The 17,899-nt window shown below is 42.5% G+C and overlaps 1 protein-coding gene across 7 annotated transcripts in view; it reads right to left on the bottom strand.

The window, feature by feature from the left end:
• Positions 1-2,896: 2,896 nt before the first annotated feature.
• NEBL (nebulette) overlaps positions 2,897-17,899 on the bottom strand; it is a 277,903-nt gene continuing 262,900 nt past the window's right edge. For 5 of the 7 annotated variants that reach the window (XM_040434444.1, XM_040434438.1, XM_040434441.1 and 2 more), the window contains 5 exons: positions 17,033-17,204; positions 15,314-15,406; positions 13,030-13,173; positions 8,803-8,921; positions 2,897-5,341 (listed from right to left, as the gene is read on the bottom strand). In XM_040434444.1, the coding sequence (XP_040290378.1) occupies positions 5,165-5,341; positions 8,803-8,921; positions 13,030-13,173; positions 15,314-15,406; positions 17,033-17,204 (705 nt within the window). In that variant the 3' untranslated portion in view covers positions 2,897-5,164. The remainder of the gene's footprint in view (positions 5,342-8,802; positions 8,922-13,029; positions 13,174-15,313; positions 15,407-17,032; positions 17,205-17,899) is intronic. The other 2 variants (XM_040434445.1, XM_040434443.1) reach the window with 1 other exon arrangement.

The following is a 17,899-nucleotide window of genomic DNA, read 5'->3' as shown; positions in this document are numbered from 1 at the left end:
AGACACTGCTGCAAGGTGGGGGATAATGAGTTAAGACACTCATCACCAAGTCTCTATGAGGTGGCGGAGAAGAAATTAAGACACCAATCACCCCAAGGGAGTATAGGCAAATCTGAAAGCCTGCATTACCTACAGTCACAGGTGCCAACCATAGTAAAGAAGAATCAGGAGACAACTACTTTGTGAGCTAGCATATATTTCTGGATTCCATCTAACCAGCCACCACACCTCATCATCTGGTAACAGAGACTACACCTTGTATTTATTATTGCTGTTTGTACTACAAGTTAACCTTTGCCTGATTCCTTTAATCCACATTTTCACTGCACCGAACCCCAGAGCGCAACGGACTGAGAGTGCAGACTGTGAAACAGCATCTCATTAGGGCCACTACCACTCCCATCCTCTGCACCAGATCCTCAGGGGCTTACCGAAGATGCAAGTTTCCAAGTTTTTTTTAAAGAAGATGTAGGCTTTGATTTTGCAAAATATGACATCCATCTCACTGATTCCTTTAACTGAATCGAACCTCTCTCATTTACTTATTTCAATGATATTGGCCTGCAATGCCACAGAGGCATACAGATGGGGCCACAGCTTGCTGCCTGTAACATGCCAGGTGCTTCTGTTGCTTCAGCTATCGATGTTGCTGGAACGATACTTCCTATGGTTCTACATCCAGGACAATATACCCTGTAGCACTAGTTTATGTCTATTGAGCAGACTGTGAAGGATCCATGTCATGGAAGTAATGACTGTGTGATACTAATGGAATGAGCGGCAATGAACAACACTATTAAAATCTTTGTGCAATTTCTATTTCATTAGCAACTTTTGAGAATCTGAAAATGGATTTATTATGTTTATGCATCAGGCTACAAAACCACCTTAGATGCAGAAAATACCAAAAGTTCAACGCATTGGATTTTTCCACCCACAGAAATTCATAACATAAAGGTTATAACTAATCTACCAAACATTACCAGAAGGGTGCTTCACGGTATAGCTGCATAACCATCAGTCATCTCTCTGTCACCCAGATGAACTCGGGTGTCTATAGGCAGCTTAAAGGGTACCAGTGATTTTTACAAACTTTTGTCATGTCAGTGGCTTTGACCAGTGGGGTTTCTGGGTGTTGAGACCCTCACACAATGCTGAAACAAGGGAGCTGAAACTGAGCATGAGTCCATAGACCTTCTATGAATCCTTCTAACCTCGGAGAGTGGAATCCGTAGACTTTATATGAATATGTATGCCATTTATTCCACTCTCTGAGGGAAGCTTGGGAGAGCCACACAAGGGGGGACAGCACTCAGCAGAGCCCTTTGGCCCCTATGTTTTAGTAATCTGTGGGGGGTTTAGCACCTGGAGCTCCACCTATCATTTCACAATGGTATGAGCGCCTCAGCCTTCTCACAGCTTACCCTAGGCCTAGGCCATCGGTCACGTGGCCTATGGTCGTGATGTCACTGGGCTAGGGTAAGCTGCGAGAAGGCTGTAGTGCTCACCGGAGCGCATGGGCTTTCTCAAACAGCTAAGCAGCGGGGAATCCGTAGGTTGGTCCCCCACGATCAGATGTTAATGACCTATCGAGAGGATAAGTCATCAGTTATGATCTATCCAGAGAATAGGTAATCAGTTACAAAACCGCTTTAATGTCTTCCCATTCCTTTATAGCAGTCTGAGCTCTGTTTATAATGCAGTCCTGAATTCAGTGTTTAAACATAGATATAAATTATGGCTTCCGACAGCCACCACTAGGGGGAGCTTAGGAGCTTATCACATACTGTTTATCATGCAATGAGCTGCTCAATGCCTCCCCCCCCCCCCCCCCCAGTGTTGCCTAAAAGCAGCCATTTAACTACATTAAGAGAACTGAATCAGAACACACACAAGCTTACCCGCGTATGAATATATTAAAAACCGTGGTCACCCTTTGTAATAGTTATTTTGTAATATTCTGGTCCACAGATCACATCTGCTGAACCATGGTTACAGTTGCTGCTTTATTCCATTGCATTCAATGGGCCACATTTAATAATGTCAGCGCACCTAAGGGGAGATCTATCAAAGACCGGTATTTTATGTCGGTCTTTGAAATTTTCTGCACTGCCAGACGACGCACCTCATTTATGATGAGGCGCAGGCCTCGTCATGTATTAGGTGGAACGCCCAGCAGGCCATGCACCAGAATTAAATCTGTGGCAGTTCGCAGCTGCCGTAAATTTCTGTTTTCATTTTGTACCTGAAAACAGGCGCAAATGAAGATAAATGTATCAGGCCCACTTCCTGCCCTCACCCCACCCCCTTTTTCACAAAGTGGAGATGGCGGAGCAGAAATGCCACTTGCGACAAAATTTGTCACAAGTGACGTTTCAAAAGTCGCAAACACAAGGTTTTCAAATTTTCTTTCACCAAAATAGAGGCACAGAGAGATAATAAATCTCCCTCTGACACGCCGTAATAAACTGTAACAAAATATAGTTTAATGTGGTGAAAACTGGTGCAGTCTGGTGTATTTTTGGCACTATTTGGAACATCTAGTTCTTGATAGGGCATAGATTTTCTGAAAAGGGTTGTGGTCTAATATGCAACATTTAGTGCCATAATTACAACACAATTCTGGCATACAAACTAAGCTAACCCAAGTTAGTATACAGTTAGACAAAAATGTCTCTCCCTGCCCCACATTTATCATCCCGCCTGAGCCCCTGTGATAAATCTGGTGCCGGTCTAGACAGCCGATCTAAGCTTATGCCATCTATAGAAGAGTCTGTCCCAGAGAGTTTTACGCCTGCATACCTTTCACCATTGCCACCAAAGTGTTTATCTAAGAATTGAAATAATGCGGGATAATGCGTGAGATATACATGAATAGTCTGCCTTCATTACCATAGAAGTTTTAAAGCCAGGTGATTTAATACTAAGTAAAGCATATAAAGTAAGTAAACCTAAAGTTCTTTAGTCTATACAAGTGGCAAATATAATTCACAGATTGGGTATTTTGTGTCTAGAACTCCCAGTGATCTTCAAACTCCTGCAGTGCCCCCACTGGGGAAATGGAGCAATTAATCAATGAGCTCTCTATGCAAGGTCCTCCAGAGTAGGAGGTGTGCTTAGTAGCCTTTCTCTGTTCTGGAAAATAGAAGAGGGCCTGAACATCTATTAAGTCAACTTGACAACTGTATGTATATGTACAGTACTGTGCAAATGTTTTAGGCAGGTGTGGAAAATGCACACAGTTTTTGAAGGAACACGGCAGAGAGGTTCTTCCAAACATCTTGGAGAACTAGCCACAGATCTTATGTGAATGTTGACTTGCTCAAATTCTTCTCTCTCTTTATGTAATCCCAGACAGACTGAGTGATGTTGAGATCAGGGTTCCGTATGGGAGATATCATCACTTCCAGGACTCCTTGTTCTTCTTTACTCTGAATATAGTTCTTAATTACATTGGCTGGATGTTTAGGGTTGTTGTCCTGCTTCTGAATAAATTTTGGACCGACCAGACGTCTTCCTGATGGTATTGCATGATGGATAAGTATCTTCCTGGATTTTTCAGCACTAAGAACACCATTAAAGGGGTTGGTCCATCTCGCACTTTGTGGACATATTGCTAGGATATGCCACCAATGTCCGATAGGTGCTGAAAACGTAGTGCAACAGATGAAAGACGCCTCATGCTTACTACCCTGCAAAATTGGAAGATGTTTAACAGTGCCATCAGCTCAAAACTGTCAGAAACCAGTGGAAATAAGGTACACCTATCTACTGTTCAGAGAAGTCTGGCCAGAAGTGGTCTTCATGAAAGGATTGCGGCCAAAAAGCCATACATTTGACAAGGCAAAGCGACTCAAAAGGGATGCATAAAAATGGCAGCAAGTGCATTGTATTAAGGAGTCAAAATCTGAAATAGTTGGCCGTAACAGAAGGCAGTTTGTTACCAAACGGCTGAAAAGCAGTACTACATGTGTCTGCAGGCAATAGTGAAGCATGGTGGAGGTACCTTTCAAGTTTGGGACTGTATTTCAGCAAATGGAGTTGGGAATTTGGTCAGGATTAATGGGGCCTTAATGCTGAGAAAGGAAACCTAACCATCATGCAATACCATCAGGGCGGCATCTGATTTGCTCCAAATTTATTCTGCAGCAGGACAATGACCCCAAACATACAGCCAATGTCATTAAGAACTATCTCCAACGTAAAGGACAAGGAGTCCTGGAAGTGATTATATGGCCCCCACAGAGTCCTGATCTCAACATCATCCAGTCTATCTTAGATTACATAAAGAGACAGAAGGATTTGAGCAGGCCTACATCCACAGATCTGCAGTTAGTTCCTTCAAAAACTGTGTGCGGGTGTACCTAGAAGAACTGATGCTGTATTGCAGGCAAAGGGTGGTCACACCAAATATTGATCTGATTTAGATTTCTCTTTTGTTCATTCACTTTGCATTTTGTTAACTGATAAAAAGAGACTATTAAAACTGAAAGCATTTTTACTTTGCAGCATTTTTACCACACCTAAGACTTTTGCACGGCACTGTATAGATACCATTTTCTTTGGATTTACCTTTTGAAAAGTGAGATGTTTTCTTGTGCAGCGGAACTCTCCCATCATTCTGAATGCAATCACAAAGATCTTTGGAAACTATTGACTATATTATGATCATAAATACAACTTTTTTATATAATATTTAGTATTAAATTAGAATTATATTTGGAAAGATTTGATTCCATTTGACTAAAGGTGCAATACTAAACAATGCACAGAGTATAGAATATAGCAGAAGCAGCTAAATAGGTTTCATAATCTTATATATAATCTACGTTATGCCACTGCTATATCCGCGATTGTCAGCAATTACCAGCCCTCTGAGGTTAACTATGAAAGGATATGTCATGTAAGAGAAAAAAAATATTCCATTATATGGTAATATACAACATTCCACTAAGTCTATGAGGGTTTGTTGGTAGAGTCCTTTCCTTACGGTAAGAGCTTCTTCTATTTCATAGGTTCTATGCTAGTGCTTAAAAAATAAGCTTAAACTTAATTTTACGCGTTTTAAAAGAATAATTGTCAATAAAGATTTCATGATCGTCGCGATCCTTACATAAAAATAAAATATATACTGAGTGCTGAGAGGTGAAGGAACGTGCGGCTCTCAGTTAACAGGCTCAATGTAATTGGCTGGCAGCATCCCTGTCTTCCCAGTTCTCTGCACTGTGCCGTACATCCATCCGTCATCGATTGGCTGCACGCTGACAATATAGTCACCGTCCCTGAAGGAAACCTCATCATCATCTTGAGCGCTGTAGTCGTACATGGCTCTGTAGGTTCTCTGCACAAGACAGAATAATGGGAAGTGAAGAGGTTATACTTTATCATTCAGTCTGTATTAGTTAGAGACTTAGGGCAACCAGGTGAAAATGGTCATGTCAATGTAATGGACATATGCATGATGGGCTTCGGAGTCGGAGATTGACAGCTATCTGTAGAGTTATACAGAGAGATAGCTGTCAATCACTAAGAAGGACCGCCCACTGGACTCCTAAGTCCAGAAAGAGGAGAGGTTATGCCGAATCTATATGTTCCACTTAAAACCTGTAAATTCAGTTTTGGCAGCAGTTAACACTTCCCTTCCCAAAAGGGCTTGTCCACTTTGGACTAATAAAAATGATGATCACATGTTCTCATGCGCATGCACAGTCGCTGCCCCGGAAGCAAAAGCAGTGCAATTATGAGATTGTCGGAGCTGGGTGAGATGTCCGGCCCTGTGACATCTGTGGGGGGGGAAGCCACTCGTAGGTGAAAAACTCTTGTTGATGAGATGAATTGATTCATACACATAGATTCGCTCATCGCTAATCATGAATACAATGGTCCAGGAAGCTGAGTTTTGGGGTGTTGTATATCAAAGTCACCATGTCATCATTGTTCCCCCTTCTTCATTTAGCAGGTGAAGTGACAGCACTACATGGTGGAAATGCAGCAGGGGAACACATCTGATCTTTGTTTCCTGGGCGTCTGGGAGTATAATTTTGGGGGAGAGAGATTGTGCCTACAGAGAACCTATGACTACATCCATACAGCCATACTCATGCATAGGGAGATATGGGCAGCAAAAAGCAAAAGAAAGCTGCTAAGTGGATACATCAACCCACATCCTACTCATGACAATAGTCACAAGCCATCATTTAGGGTTTGGTATCTCTTATTTTTTTTTATTTTTTTTTACAAAAACCTTACTGCCTTTGCTTCATAGACCTGTCACTAATTTATGCCGCAATGTGAATTCAGTGACAGGTTCTTATTTAATCCTACTCTAACTTGAATTAAAGTAATATTCCACTATTCCACAGGATAGGGGATAAGTGTCTGATCACTAATAATTTAACCACTAGAACCTCCAGCAATCATGAGAGCGGAGGTTCCCAAATCCCCACCAGTCAGCTGTTTCAGGCAGCCAACAGCACCTGCACAGTGGATCGAGCCTTCCATACACGGTTAAGTTTCTGATGCTGGCAGCCATCTGCTGGGGGTGCCGGATGTCGGACCATGTCACAAATATGATATTAATGACCTATCCTGAGGATAAGCCATCAATATTTAAGTCCCTGAAAACCCCTGTTGAAGGAATAGGAGAAAAAGTGGTAATGAAATTTGCCGATGTCTATGGTTTTCTCCAAATAAAGTGAAGTTACCATCTTGAAAATGCTGTTTTAAAAGTGTCATGTTACAGAGCTAAACAGACAGATATATAGTTTCATGGGAAAAGATTCAATATAACTTGTATTTTATTGATTTAAATCTCTTTCTGCGCTTAGGAGTCCAGTGGGTGGTCCTACTCAGTAATTGATAGCCTCTCCTGTACAACTGTGCATACAGAAATAGCTGTCAATCACTAATTAACCCCTTAATAGTTTTGCCTGGGCTGTGCTCGTCTTTGAGAAAAGGACTTAACAGTATCATATATTCACAGCATTATCCCCTCTACTTCAGGAGATATAGATGTTAGAAATCAGGTCTGGAATGGTAACAGTTGAAAGTCAAAGCAGGTTTCAGCTGCTTTTACTCCCAACCCAATTTCTAACAGCTATATCTCCCAAAGTAGTAGAGATAATGCAATGATTCTGGTCTCATTTTAAAGCCTAGATTGTCAGATTTGTCCGCTTTCAAACAAGGCCCATATCTCTGATGTGAAGAGTTAAAGCAACTCTCTCCCCTTTGGCTCCCTGTGATTTCAGCCAGCCTGGAGGAGGGCAAGGACAGTTTGGGAGTTTACAGGCTGAAGGCAGAAGAGAAAAAAAATCTAAAAATATAGAAAAATTGACATCATAATTGTAGTATCCTACAGAATAAAGTTACCATGTTATGTATGCCACACAGTGAACGCCGAATAAAGAAATTCCGCAAAATAATGTTAACATTGCTGTTTTTTATTCCCCCCCCCCCCCCCCCCCCCGATTTTTTTTTTAATGTTATTAAATACAGTATATAAACCCTAAAATGGATTCCTAAAAAAAAAAAACACTGATCTGATGGTTCTTCCCTATCCTGTGGACAGGGGATAACTTTTACCTACCGGAATACCCCTTTAAGGTCTCATGCAGCTAAATTGAAGAAGAAAAATAAAGTTATGACCCCTGGAACACAGAGTGGGAAAAAATGTACTGGTCATTAAGGCTAAAATTAGTTATGTCCCTAAAGGTGGTTTCACACTACCATTCTAATTTCCATTTTTTTTTAGCAATCCCTAATGTGATTAAACGGAAAATAACGGAATTAGCCAAACGGAATGCAAAACAGAAGGCATTCCGTTTTGATCCGTTATTATAGAAGTCTATTTGGGGAAAAAACAGAAAGATGCATTCCATCACGGTTCCGTTATTTAGGAAGGAAAAAACTGTCAACAGGACTTTTGTTTCCGTCCTAAATAACGGAACCGTGATGAAATGCAGATTTCCGGGATTTTTTTCCCACAGACTTCTATTATGACGGATCAAAACGTTATGCCTTCCTTTTTGCATTCCGTTATTTTACGTTGTAATCACATTTAAACGGATTGCTAAAACGGAAAATAGAACGGTAGTGTGAAGCCACACTAAGGGGTTAAAATTGCACCCAAGTTTTGCGCCAACTATACTTACTTCAGACATAAATTCAAAATCTACAACAAAAAAGTGACATTTTTGGGGGGGGTTCCAATTTGAATGTGACTGTTAAAGGATTAAGAGTCAGACCACCTATTGGACTCCAAACTGGTCTAGAATAAGCCTAGTATAAGAATGAATGACAGATACTGAATCTTTTCTCAAAATATCCATCTGCTCAGCTTCTCTTGCTCCAAACCCATGTTGCCTGCAGATAGGATTGCACGTACAGTCTGACTGGTTTCCTTAATGGCAATTAGAGAAACAACGACGCTTCTGGTTACCTTGGCATGTAGTACCGAGTTTAGGGGGACTTCATTCTCCTTCTAGATGGGGTTCCAAAGGTGGGACACCATTTATGAGGCATGTATGGCATATTATGCAGATCTAATATATTCAACATATTTGAATATAACAACCCTATAACCTTCATAACCTTACACGTGTTAAATCCCATCATTGCTGAACTAAAGGAAGTTTACAATTCGCCACAATCAGCCTATTTTATCCCTAAACCTTATAGTAACCCTAAAACATTTTAGACGCCTTACTCTTCCTCCGGCAGCCTCCATATATGCATACGTTTTGGGTGTCATTCTTTAAACACTCTGACCTATATATTTTAGCTGATATGACTCTCAGTACTTACCATACTTGGTGAGGTTGAATGTGCATGTGGAGAATGCATTGACCTCGTAGAGGACATACTTGGCGGGTGCATGTAGCCAAAGCCTTGAGGCTGAGATGGATGGTAGGCACCTACAGGGGCTGCATTCAGAAATCAGATTAGTAATGGTCATGTTTGCAAATATTAAAGTTCATGCATTAATAAATATATACCTTCCAAGCTTCCCTAGGGACAGTCTACATTGACCTAGATCTCTGTGACCCACAATGCCTGAGAAATACTTCTATGGCACTGATCCATAGGTTTGTATGAATACATTTCCTATTTTGCTCCAGAAAGGGTCTGTCTAGTTCCTTGGACATTATTGGACTAAGAGTTTGCTTTGATTAAAAAAAAAAAGAGCCAGCAAGCAATGAAAAGTATAGGTTGACTTCTCTTAGGAGGTAAGTGTTTGTGGGTGTCCTACCGTTGAATGGAGTGACGGTCGCGCATGTGGGCAGCCGCTCCATTCAATTTCTATGGGACTGATAACACAAAGCCTCTGACTCAGACTTCAAATAGAGTGGCAGAGCACATGTGCAACAGATGCTCCGATTAAAATGGAAGCACAGGGCCCTGTTCTCATCATGGCTGATGGGCCCCAATCACTTATCACTGAAGCACAGAGGATAACCACTTCAAAGGGAGTCTGTCAGCAGTTTAACAGAGGCCCACGGAGAGCAGAAAAATATATTTTATTATAAGTGTGAATATGAATTTCTATTCTGCCCGATTCTGCTCTTGCAAATGTCCAGGAGGCGGAGCTCTCCTCACTGAGCTGCTTCGTAACTCTTGCGTTGCTTGAGTGACATCTGTAGCATCCATGACGGGCTGTGGAGCAGCTTAGAGCAGAGAGCACTTCACAATGAAGTTCTGCCTTAAGTGCACTTGCAGGAGCACACAAATCCACAGCATCGACATACCCTAAAGCAGGGATGCTCAACCTGCGGCTCTCCAGCTGTTGTAAAACTACAACTCCCACCGTGCCCTTCTGTAGGCTGATAGCTGTAGGATGTCCGGGAATGATGGGAGTTGTAGTTTTGCAACAGCTGGAGGGCCGCAGGTTGAGCATGCCTGTCCTAAAGGATAAATTTCCACTAGTAGAGAGAGCTCTCTGTATAGGGATAATTTAGGCATATCTCCAGCAGTTCCTTGTGGCAGAAATTAACATCTACGTCAGCAGGGAGCTGGTGTAGATTGTAGATGTAATATGCACCATTTTTTTTGCACACATATTGGTAAATGTGTTGGGCTGTGGGCAGGCCCGTCGCTAACAGACAGGCAAAACAAGCAATTGCTTGGGGCCCCGAGCTGGCCCGGGGCCCCAAGCAGAGCCGGTGCTTGTTTTGCTTCCTTTAAGGCTGCAGCCGCCTGAGCGCTCTATAGAGAGCCTCAGGCGGCTGCAGCACTCATGGTTACCTCCCGAGTTCCTCCTTTGCTGACTGCTGCTCTGTAGCGTGGCCGAGCTCTCCTCCTCTACCTCCTGGCTGTCACTCAGTCCGGCCGGGTACCGCGCGGTACAGGAACAGGGGATTCAGTTTCCTGTTCCCGGCCGGACTGACAGGAAGTGTACACTGAGTGCTCACTTCCTTTTAGTCCAGCCGCGGCTGGGAACAGGAAACTGAATCTCCTGACCTGTACCACGCGGTTCCCGGCCGCACTGAGCGACAGCCAGGTCTGGAGGTAGAGAGCGAGGAGCTCGGCCACGCTACAGGGTCCAGGGAAGGAGCCGGAGGACTGAATTAACTTAGGAACTTATCTAAGGTAGGGTAGGGAGTAAAAAAAAAAAAAAAAAACAGGGAGGGGGAGAGTAAGTAGGACACAGGGAGGGGGAGGGGGGAGTAAGAAAGACAGGGGGGAGTAAGAAGGACAGGGGGAGGGGGACTAAGAAGGTGGGGAGGGCGTGGAGCCTCCATGTCTATTTTGCTTGGGGCCCCCAAATTCCTTCAAACGGCCCTGGCTGTGGGTTACCGAGCTGTGGCTCCCATAGGCTCCTAACGTTCTCGGCAGTAGTGAAAAAAATCACATTTTTTCTGAGCTGGTGATTTCTGAGTACTTATACTTACCACATCCATATACTGTAGTGTCCTAAACGTAAGCACAAGCAGAAAACCCTCTGCACAGTCATCACCATCACTCTAGATCTCCATAGAAGTAACTTTTTATGTAATATTATATAATATACTAATAAAATGTAAAAAAAAAATGTATTTCTAAAGAGAGACTGGAAGAGAGACATGCAAGTTAGTTTTTCTCTCAATAGGCTCAGTTAGAAGCCTCCATCACAGATTTTGTCAAAAATAGCGGAGAGAAAAGCACTGCATGCATGTTCTCTTCAAATGGAAACCAAAGAGATCCCGTTATAGTCAATGGGCTCTGTTAGTTTCCGTTCGTCTCAATTATGTGCCAAATCCAGCACTTCCACTTCTTCTTTTCTTCTGCTCCTATAATGAAGCAGAAGAACGGAAACGGATATCGCTGATGTGAACTTAACCTTAGCTGAGTGGCCTTTGTCGGGTTCTTGGGGGGTGGTTGTTTTTTTTCATCTGAGGCCAGTAGAAGTAAGATATGTTTATATATAATTTGCATATATTTTTCCCAGAAATGCAGAGCAATCCTCATGCAAACTAGGTGGTCTCCCTAATGAGAAAGAGCACCCCCCAACACCCTGACAAAGGCCACTCAGCTAACCAGAGCAATTTTCTCTTGAGACACTCAGTTTTCTTGCCCTTTTGGAAGGAGAACTGACTTGTATGTTTTATTCAGAGAAGTGTAATATGGAGACATTCGGTATCCTTATCCTTTTGATAGGAGAACTGACCTGCACATCTCTTTTTAAGTGGTGTGTTGTTGTTTTTTTTTTTTTTTTTTATTTGGTGAATCACCCCCAAAATGAATTTCAAGAAATTTGTTCATCTTTAATTTGTATCAATACCACATTGTGATGTCAGAACCTGATGATTATACAAAGATGAGCAGAGACACACAGACGCCACTTCTCTCTTTCTGTAGAATCATTCTGTCATTGATTGCTTTTGCATGAATTTCCTTATCCTGTACAGTGGCTAAGCTATATATTAAAAGGAACAATATATCCTCAGCGATGGTATGAAGAAAAATTTACATGGAGTGGGTGGGTATTATATATTAGAAGATAGCACACAAGCCTGTAAGTTAGAATGCTAAAATGTGTTATGAGTGAAGCTTTGCACAACAGTGAGGTGTCAATGCTATTTAAGGCAGTCGTCCCATGTACAATACTGATGTGTAACCACTTAGTTTTCTAAACCTCCTTGAGTACATATTTTTTAATACATTTCCAGGAGGGATAACAGAAGAATAGCACAGATCTATGGAAAACCTTTCAAAATTGCTATTTTGTGAGGAATACAAAGGGGAATACAAATATTTACTAAAACAGACGAGTCAGAAGAGGTGACCGCATGTTGGTATCCAATATTTTGGGGGTCATTTATTAAGACTTCCGCTTCTGAATCGACACCAGCTCCCTTGCTGGCGTAGATTTAGACTATTTTATATACCTAAAACCAGACGTAGAAAATGTTAAATGAGACTGGCCTGTCAGCCCGTCCCCTTCCTCGCCCGCGCCCCCTTTTTGAGACCTGGCGTGAGTGGGGAAAAGTTGCAGATTGCGGTGTAAATAACCTTTGTGCTGCAATCTGCGCCAGAAATACGCCTCATATAGACGTATTTCTGGTTAGCAAATGGCCCCCTTTGTGTTTCAGTCCCTTGCCAGCTTTAATATGCTTCCTGTCATTGAGAAGAAACTTGCTTAAATGCAGTGGATTGATACAATATATCAAAATATAGAGAAGCAGTGTTTTTACACCTTTTCCTGGCATGCACATCATGGGGGTGCGTTTATTGGAAAGTGGATGGACCTTTGCACAAGAGGGGTGGACCTAATATGTGCTATTTTGCACCAAAATTTTGGCGCAATTCTGGCTTCAAAATCTGTCTCAAAGTAAGCCAGCCAAGAGTTGTCATTTATCATCTGGTGCAGGACTAGACAGCCGGTCTAAGCTTGTGCCATCTTTATGAATAGTACATCTGCCACTGTTTATAGCACTCTATCCAGCACTTGGGCCAATGGTTAGAAGATGGCAAGGAAGTTTAGAAAGGGTGTAATTAAACATCTAGTAGAGGTGGGACGGATGCTTTAAGTAACATGGGGTTTGTGCTGGTTACCTCCTTCATCGGATGCCTTTGCCCCTTCACTGTAGTAAGAGAAACTAGATTTCATCTCAGACGCTTCAGACCTGTCATCTGCCTGGCTCACCCTGGCTGCCCCCGCAGAGTGGCAAGACTGCCTATGGCCAAGACTAGCTCTCTCTAGAAATAAAAGAATACTATAGTGACAAAGGAGTGCAAATAGATATGGCATAAAACAGAGAAAGATGCAGGTAAAAAAATAAAAATACAGGATAAAGGTTTTCTATAGACTCCACATAAAGAGATGCATAGAACCTGGTCCTTCCTTTATTACTTCTTTCCTTCCTTCCTGCCGCCTTCCCTTTCTTCAGTTCTCACTTCCTGGATCCATGCTTCCCATTGTTTCCTTCTTTTCTTCCCTCCTGCCTTCCCTTATTTGCTTTCTCTCTCTCCTTTTCTTCCTTCCCTTATTTTCTTCCCTCCCTTTCTTCATTTCTGCCTTCCCTTGTTTTCCCTTCCTTCTTTTCCTTTCTCCATCCTTCCTTTCATACATTTCTTCCTTCCCTTATTTTCTGCCTTTATTCTGTCCATTCTTCTATTATTTACTACCTAGCCCTTATAATTATTGCCGTTTTACACTGCACTCACCACAACTGAAAATTGACCACAGTTGTCTATGTAAATTAGGTGGTCACCAGACTTGTCAGCTGCAACTTTTTAAAGAGTTGCAAAAAAAAGCATAATCTTACTCCAGTGGAGGGTGTCCTAAAAACACTACAGTAAAATCTGCAGACAAAATTGTTATGTGTAAAAAAAATGCACATGGTTATGCACATAGGAATGAATAATGCAAGTCACCCGTACATACTAAATGGTAAAACACTGGGTAACACTGACATGGAAAAGGACTTTTAGTGAACAGCAAACTAAGCTGTAGAAACCAGTGTCAGGCAGCTGCTGCCAAGGCCAATAAGATAATGGGTTGCATCAAAAGAGGCATAGATGCCCGTGATGAGAACATAGTCCTACCACTTTACAAATCACTAGTCAGACCACACATGAAGTACTGTGTACAGTTCTGGGCTCCTGTGAACAAGGCAGACATAGCAGAGCTGGAGAGGGTTCAGAGGAGGGAAACTAAAGTAATAACTGGAATGGGGGGGACTACAGTACCCTGAAAAAGTATCAAAAGGCGACTGAGGGGAGATCTAATTACTATGTATAAATATATCAGGGGTCAGTACAGAGATCTCTCCCATCATCTATTTATCCCCAGGACTGTGACGAGGGGACATCCTCTGCGTCTGGAGGAAAGAAGGTTTGTACACAAACATAGAAGAGAATTCTTTGCAGTAAGAGCAGTGAGACTATGGAACTCTCTGCCTGAGGAGGTGGTGATGGTGAGTTCACTAAAAGAGTTCAAGAGGGGCCTGGATGTATTTCTGGAGCGTAATAATATTACAGGCTATAGCTACTAGAGAGGGGTCATTGACCCAGGGAGTTATTCTGATTGCCTGATTGGAGTCAGGAAGGAATTTTTTCCCCCTAAAGTGGGGAAAATTGGCTTCTACCTCACAGTTTTTTTTTTTTGCCTTCCTCTGGATCAACTTGCAGGATAACAGGCCGAACTGGATGGACAAATGTCTTTTTTCGTCCTTATAAACTTTGTTACTATGTTAACTTACTTAACCATCTACAGCTCTGCTAGTGCCATCCCTCCATTCTTTCCTCGCCTTATTTCTTCCTTTCTTCCCTTCCTTCCTTGCCTTATTTCCCTCTTTTCTTGCCTTATTTCCTTTCTTTCTTTCCTCCTTCCTTGCCTTATTTCCTTTCTTTCTGCCCTCCTTCTTTGCCTCGCCTCCTTTCTTCCTTGCCTTATTTCCTCCCTTGCTTTATTTCTTTCCTTGCCTTATTTCCTTCCTTGCCTTATTTCCTTCCTTCCATTCCTCCTTCCTTGCCTCCTTATTTCCTTCCTTCTCTCCTTTGAATGACATACCACGGAAAGATATCCAGCACTTGTATGACCATTACCAATGCCAGAGTGGCAGCCTGTATTGCAGCAAGGGAGATGCCACCCAGTATTAATGTGCAGCGGCTTCATCATATACCCTGCTGAAGAACCCAAATAAAGGGAACACCACCTTGGTCCTGTGATCATTGCCACCACTAGCAGTTTATACTTTATCAATCTCAGCATAATCGCATTACATTTTACAGGTGCCCTTTTTATATTTTCCGGTAGTGTATTTACAGTAGTAGCTGAATACGTAGAGTAAAATTCCCTGTGTTTTATGCAGATAAATAACTCAAGCTGCTGTACCAGTTAACATACGAAGGCTCCGGGACTGAATATTGTCCTCCACTGGGTCAATGTCGAAAATAGAGCCTGGGTCAGTACGCCAAACCTTAAGGTCTTGGTTGAGAAAAGAAAAAGCAGGAGATGAGAAAAGTAGAAACAGAAAAGAAAAGGTGAGGTACATGTGACAACAAAGTATAAAACAATGGCAGGAAAGGTGGAAAAAACAAAATGGAAAAGGGTAGCAAAATGGTGACCTTGGCAAGGTTGAGCCTACCTGCCTTAGACTGTTACACTGCATTTCTAACTATGAAGATAGACACGTTACCCTGTACACAGAAGTATTATTTAGGTACTGTATAGCAGTAATATTTGGGCACTGTGTGTAATCACCGTTATGTAAGCACCGCATGGCAGTATTAAATGACACTATATGCTACTGTTATCTGTTCCCTGCAGTTTGTAAGTAAAGCCCTACATAGATTTGATATTTGCCACTGCATCATGGGGTTGTCCGAGAGTCAAAGAGCATCTGCCGGCAGGATCAACCCTATTAAACCAGCCATACCATGCCATAAGGTTGATCCAGCGGATTCAAACAATAACTTATTTATGGTTCTATGTGGGCTGTTCCTGAGAACATTTCTATTAATAGCAAATAAGGTAATTGGAGCAACGAGGTGCTGGCCTGAGCCCTCAGAGTACTATGTCATCACCACTCACCTTCACCTTGATTGACAGGGCCAGACAAATCATCTGGCCATGTATTCTTACACCTCCTCTGTCATACACCTGGAAGTGTAGGCAGCAGATCTGGATGGAGCAGATCCTTCCAGCAGCCCTGCTAAACTCTTCCATCCAAAGCTTCTGTTTCCACTTATGGGTGCTCACTGATGTCATCAGCGCATGCACAGAGCATTTGCTAATGCTTCCTAAGCATCAGAAAATCCTCTGTGCATGCGCAGATACTCAGAACAATGTCTCCAGAGGAGGAATACAGGGCCAGGTGGGATGTCTGGCCCTGTCAATCAAGGGGAAGGGGGAGAGTGGCTGGAGATGCAGGGTGGTGACAATATGGTGCTCCAAGGGCTCAGCACTGCCACTTGGTGCTACAATGACCTACTTTGCATATTAATAAAAACATAATCCATTTAAAGTGATATTATTAGGATATGCCATCAGTGATCGTGAGAATGAAAGTGAAACAGAGCTGGTTTATCGCTTCACCGTCTTGCCCTAGACAGTTGGGCTGGGTCAGCCGCTGTGTGACAGAATTATAGCACAGCTCAATTCAAGTGAATAGGGCGGGCTGTAATGTCCTGCACAGCCAGGTGGCTGGGAGCAGCACTGAGTAGAGAAGAAATGTGGCGGGGCCGTGATGCTGTATCAACGCTGCGGTCCTTTCATTCTCAGGATTGGTGTACTTCCCAGACGTCAAATCTCCACCAATCATAAAGTGATGGCATATCCTGCAATATTGGAATACCTTTATAGATCTCATAGATAGCACCATTATTTGGCCACTATTACAGCATTTCTTCCCTCCTTCCAAAAACAAGAAAAATGAGAGGCGTAACCCTCCCCCCTTGCCTTGCCAATCCTGTTGCCCAGGGTCCTCCTTAGAAGATGTATTCTAGTAATAATGGCATTACAATGTATTATCAACATTGATTTGCACTTAAGTACGATGAGTATTTACAAGGGGTAAGTAGACCAACCACTAAGGCTTTTATAAAAACTCACCTACAACGATTCCCGGTCGTCGGTCCATCTCCACCACATGGGGGTGGACACCCTTGTAAGCAGCATCGCTGACAATCTGTGTGTTTTTTCTTACTCTCTCCGTCACTGGATCATCTGGTACTGGGGTGAAGCCTCTGCCTTTCGTCTTCTCAAAGTCTTCATGATATTTTATCTAAAATGACAGTTGTGAAAATGGTTAGTAATGGCCGTGCATGGCATGGAGGTCACAAATGGTGTGCGATGCAGATGTAATACCAAAAGTACAATGTGCAGTTTGAAAAGAACCTCGTAGGTCTTGTTGAAAAGTTTGCAAAATATCCTTAGTCATTCTTCGATTTGTCTTGTTCTGACAACTTGTTAAAAAAAATAATCTATTAAGCCGTTTCTTAGATATAGCTGTTTTAGGAAAGTTTGGCGACCACCAATAAGCTCCTACAGATGTTGACACCTAACATTCCCTGTCCCCGGGGTGGCAAATCTACCCAGCTAACAAAGCGATACCTCACTTACCCAATATTGCTGCATAAGGGACCATATTTTGCATTTCTTTGTTTGCAAACACTGAGTGACAACCCCTCATGGTGGGTTTTAAAGGGGTTGTCCAGCAGGAAAAAACTATATGTAATGACCCAGAGTGGGTTAAAAAATAAAAATAACCACCTTGCCAATCCTGCGCTGCTCTGTAGTTACCTTATCACTGCTGATGTCTACTTCCTGATCCCGTTTCCACACACAGGAAGTGACATAAAATACTGCTCAGCCAATCACTAACCAGGATGGTGACCTACCTTAGTCCGTGATTGGATGAGCAGACAACAATAGTATTTCCTGTATGTCAAGGTGAGGACCAGGATGATGAGAACAGCA

Source organism: Bufo bufo, chromosome 5 (genome assembly GCF_905171765.1).
Source record: "Bufo bufo chromosome 5, aBufBuf1.1, whole genome shotgun sequence".
Lineage (NCBI taxonomy): Eukaryota > Metazoa > Chordata > Amphibia > Anura > Bufonidae > Bufo > Bufo bufo.
Note: the sequence above shows the minus strand (reverse complement) of the source record. Positions and strands in the feature narration are given on the sequence as shown.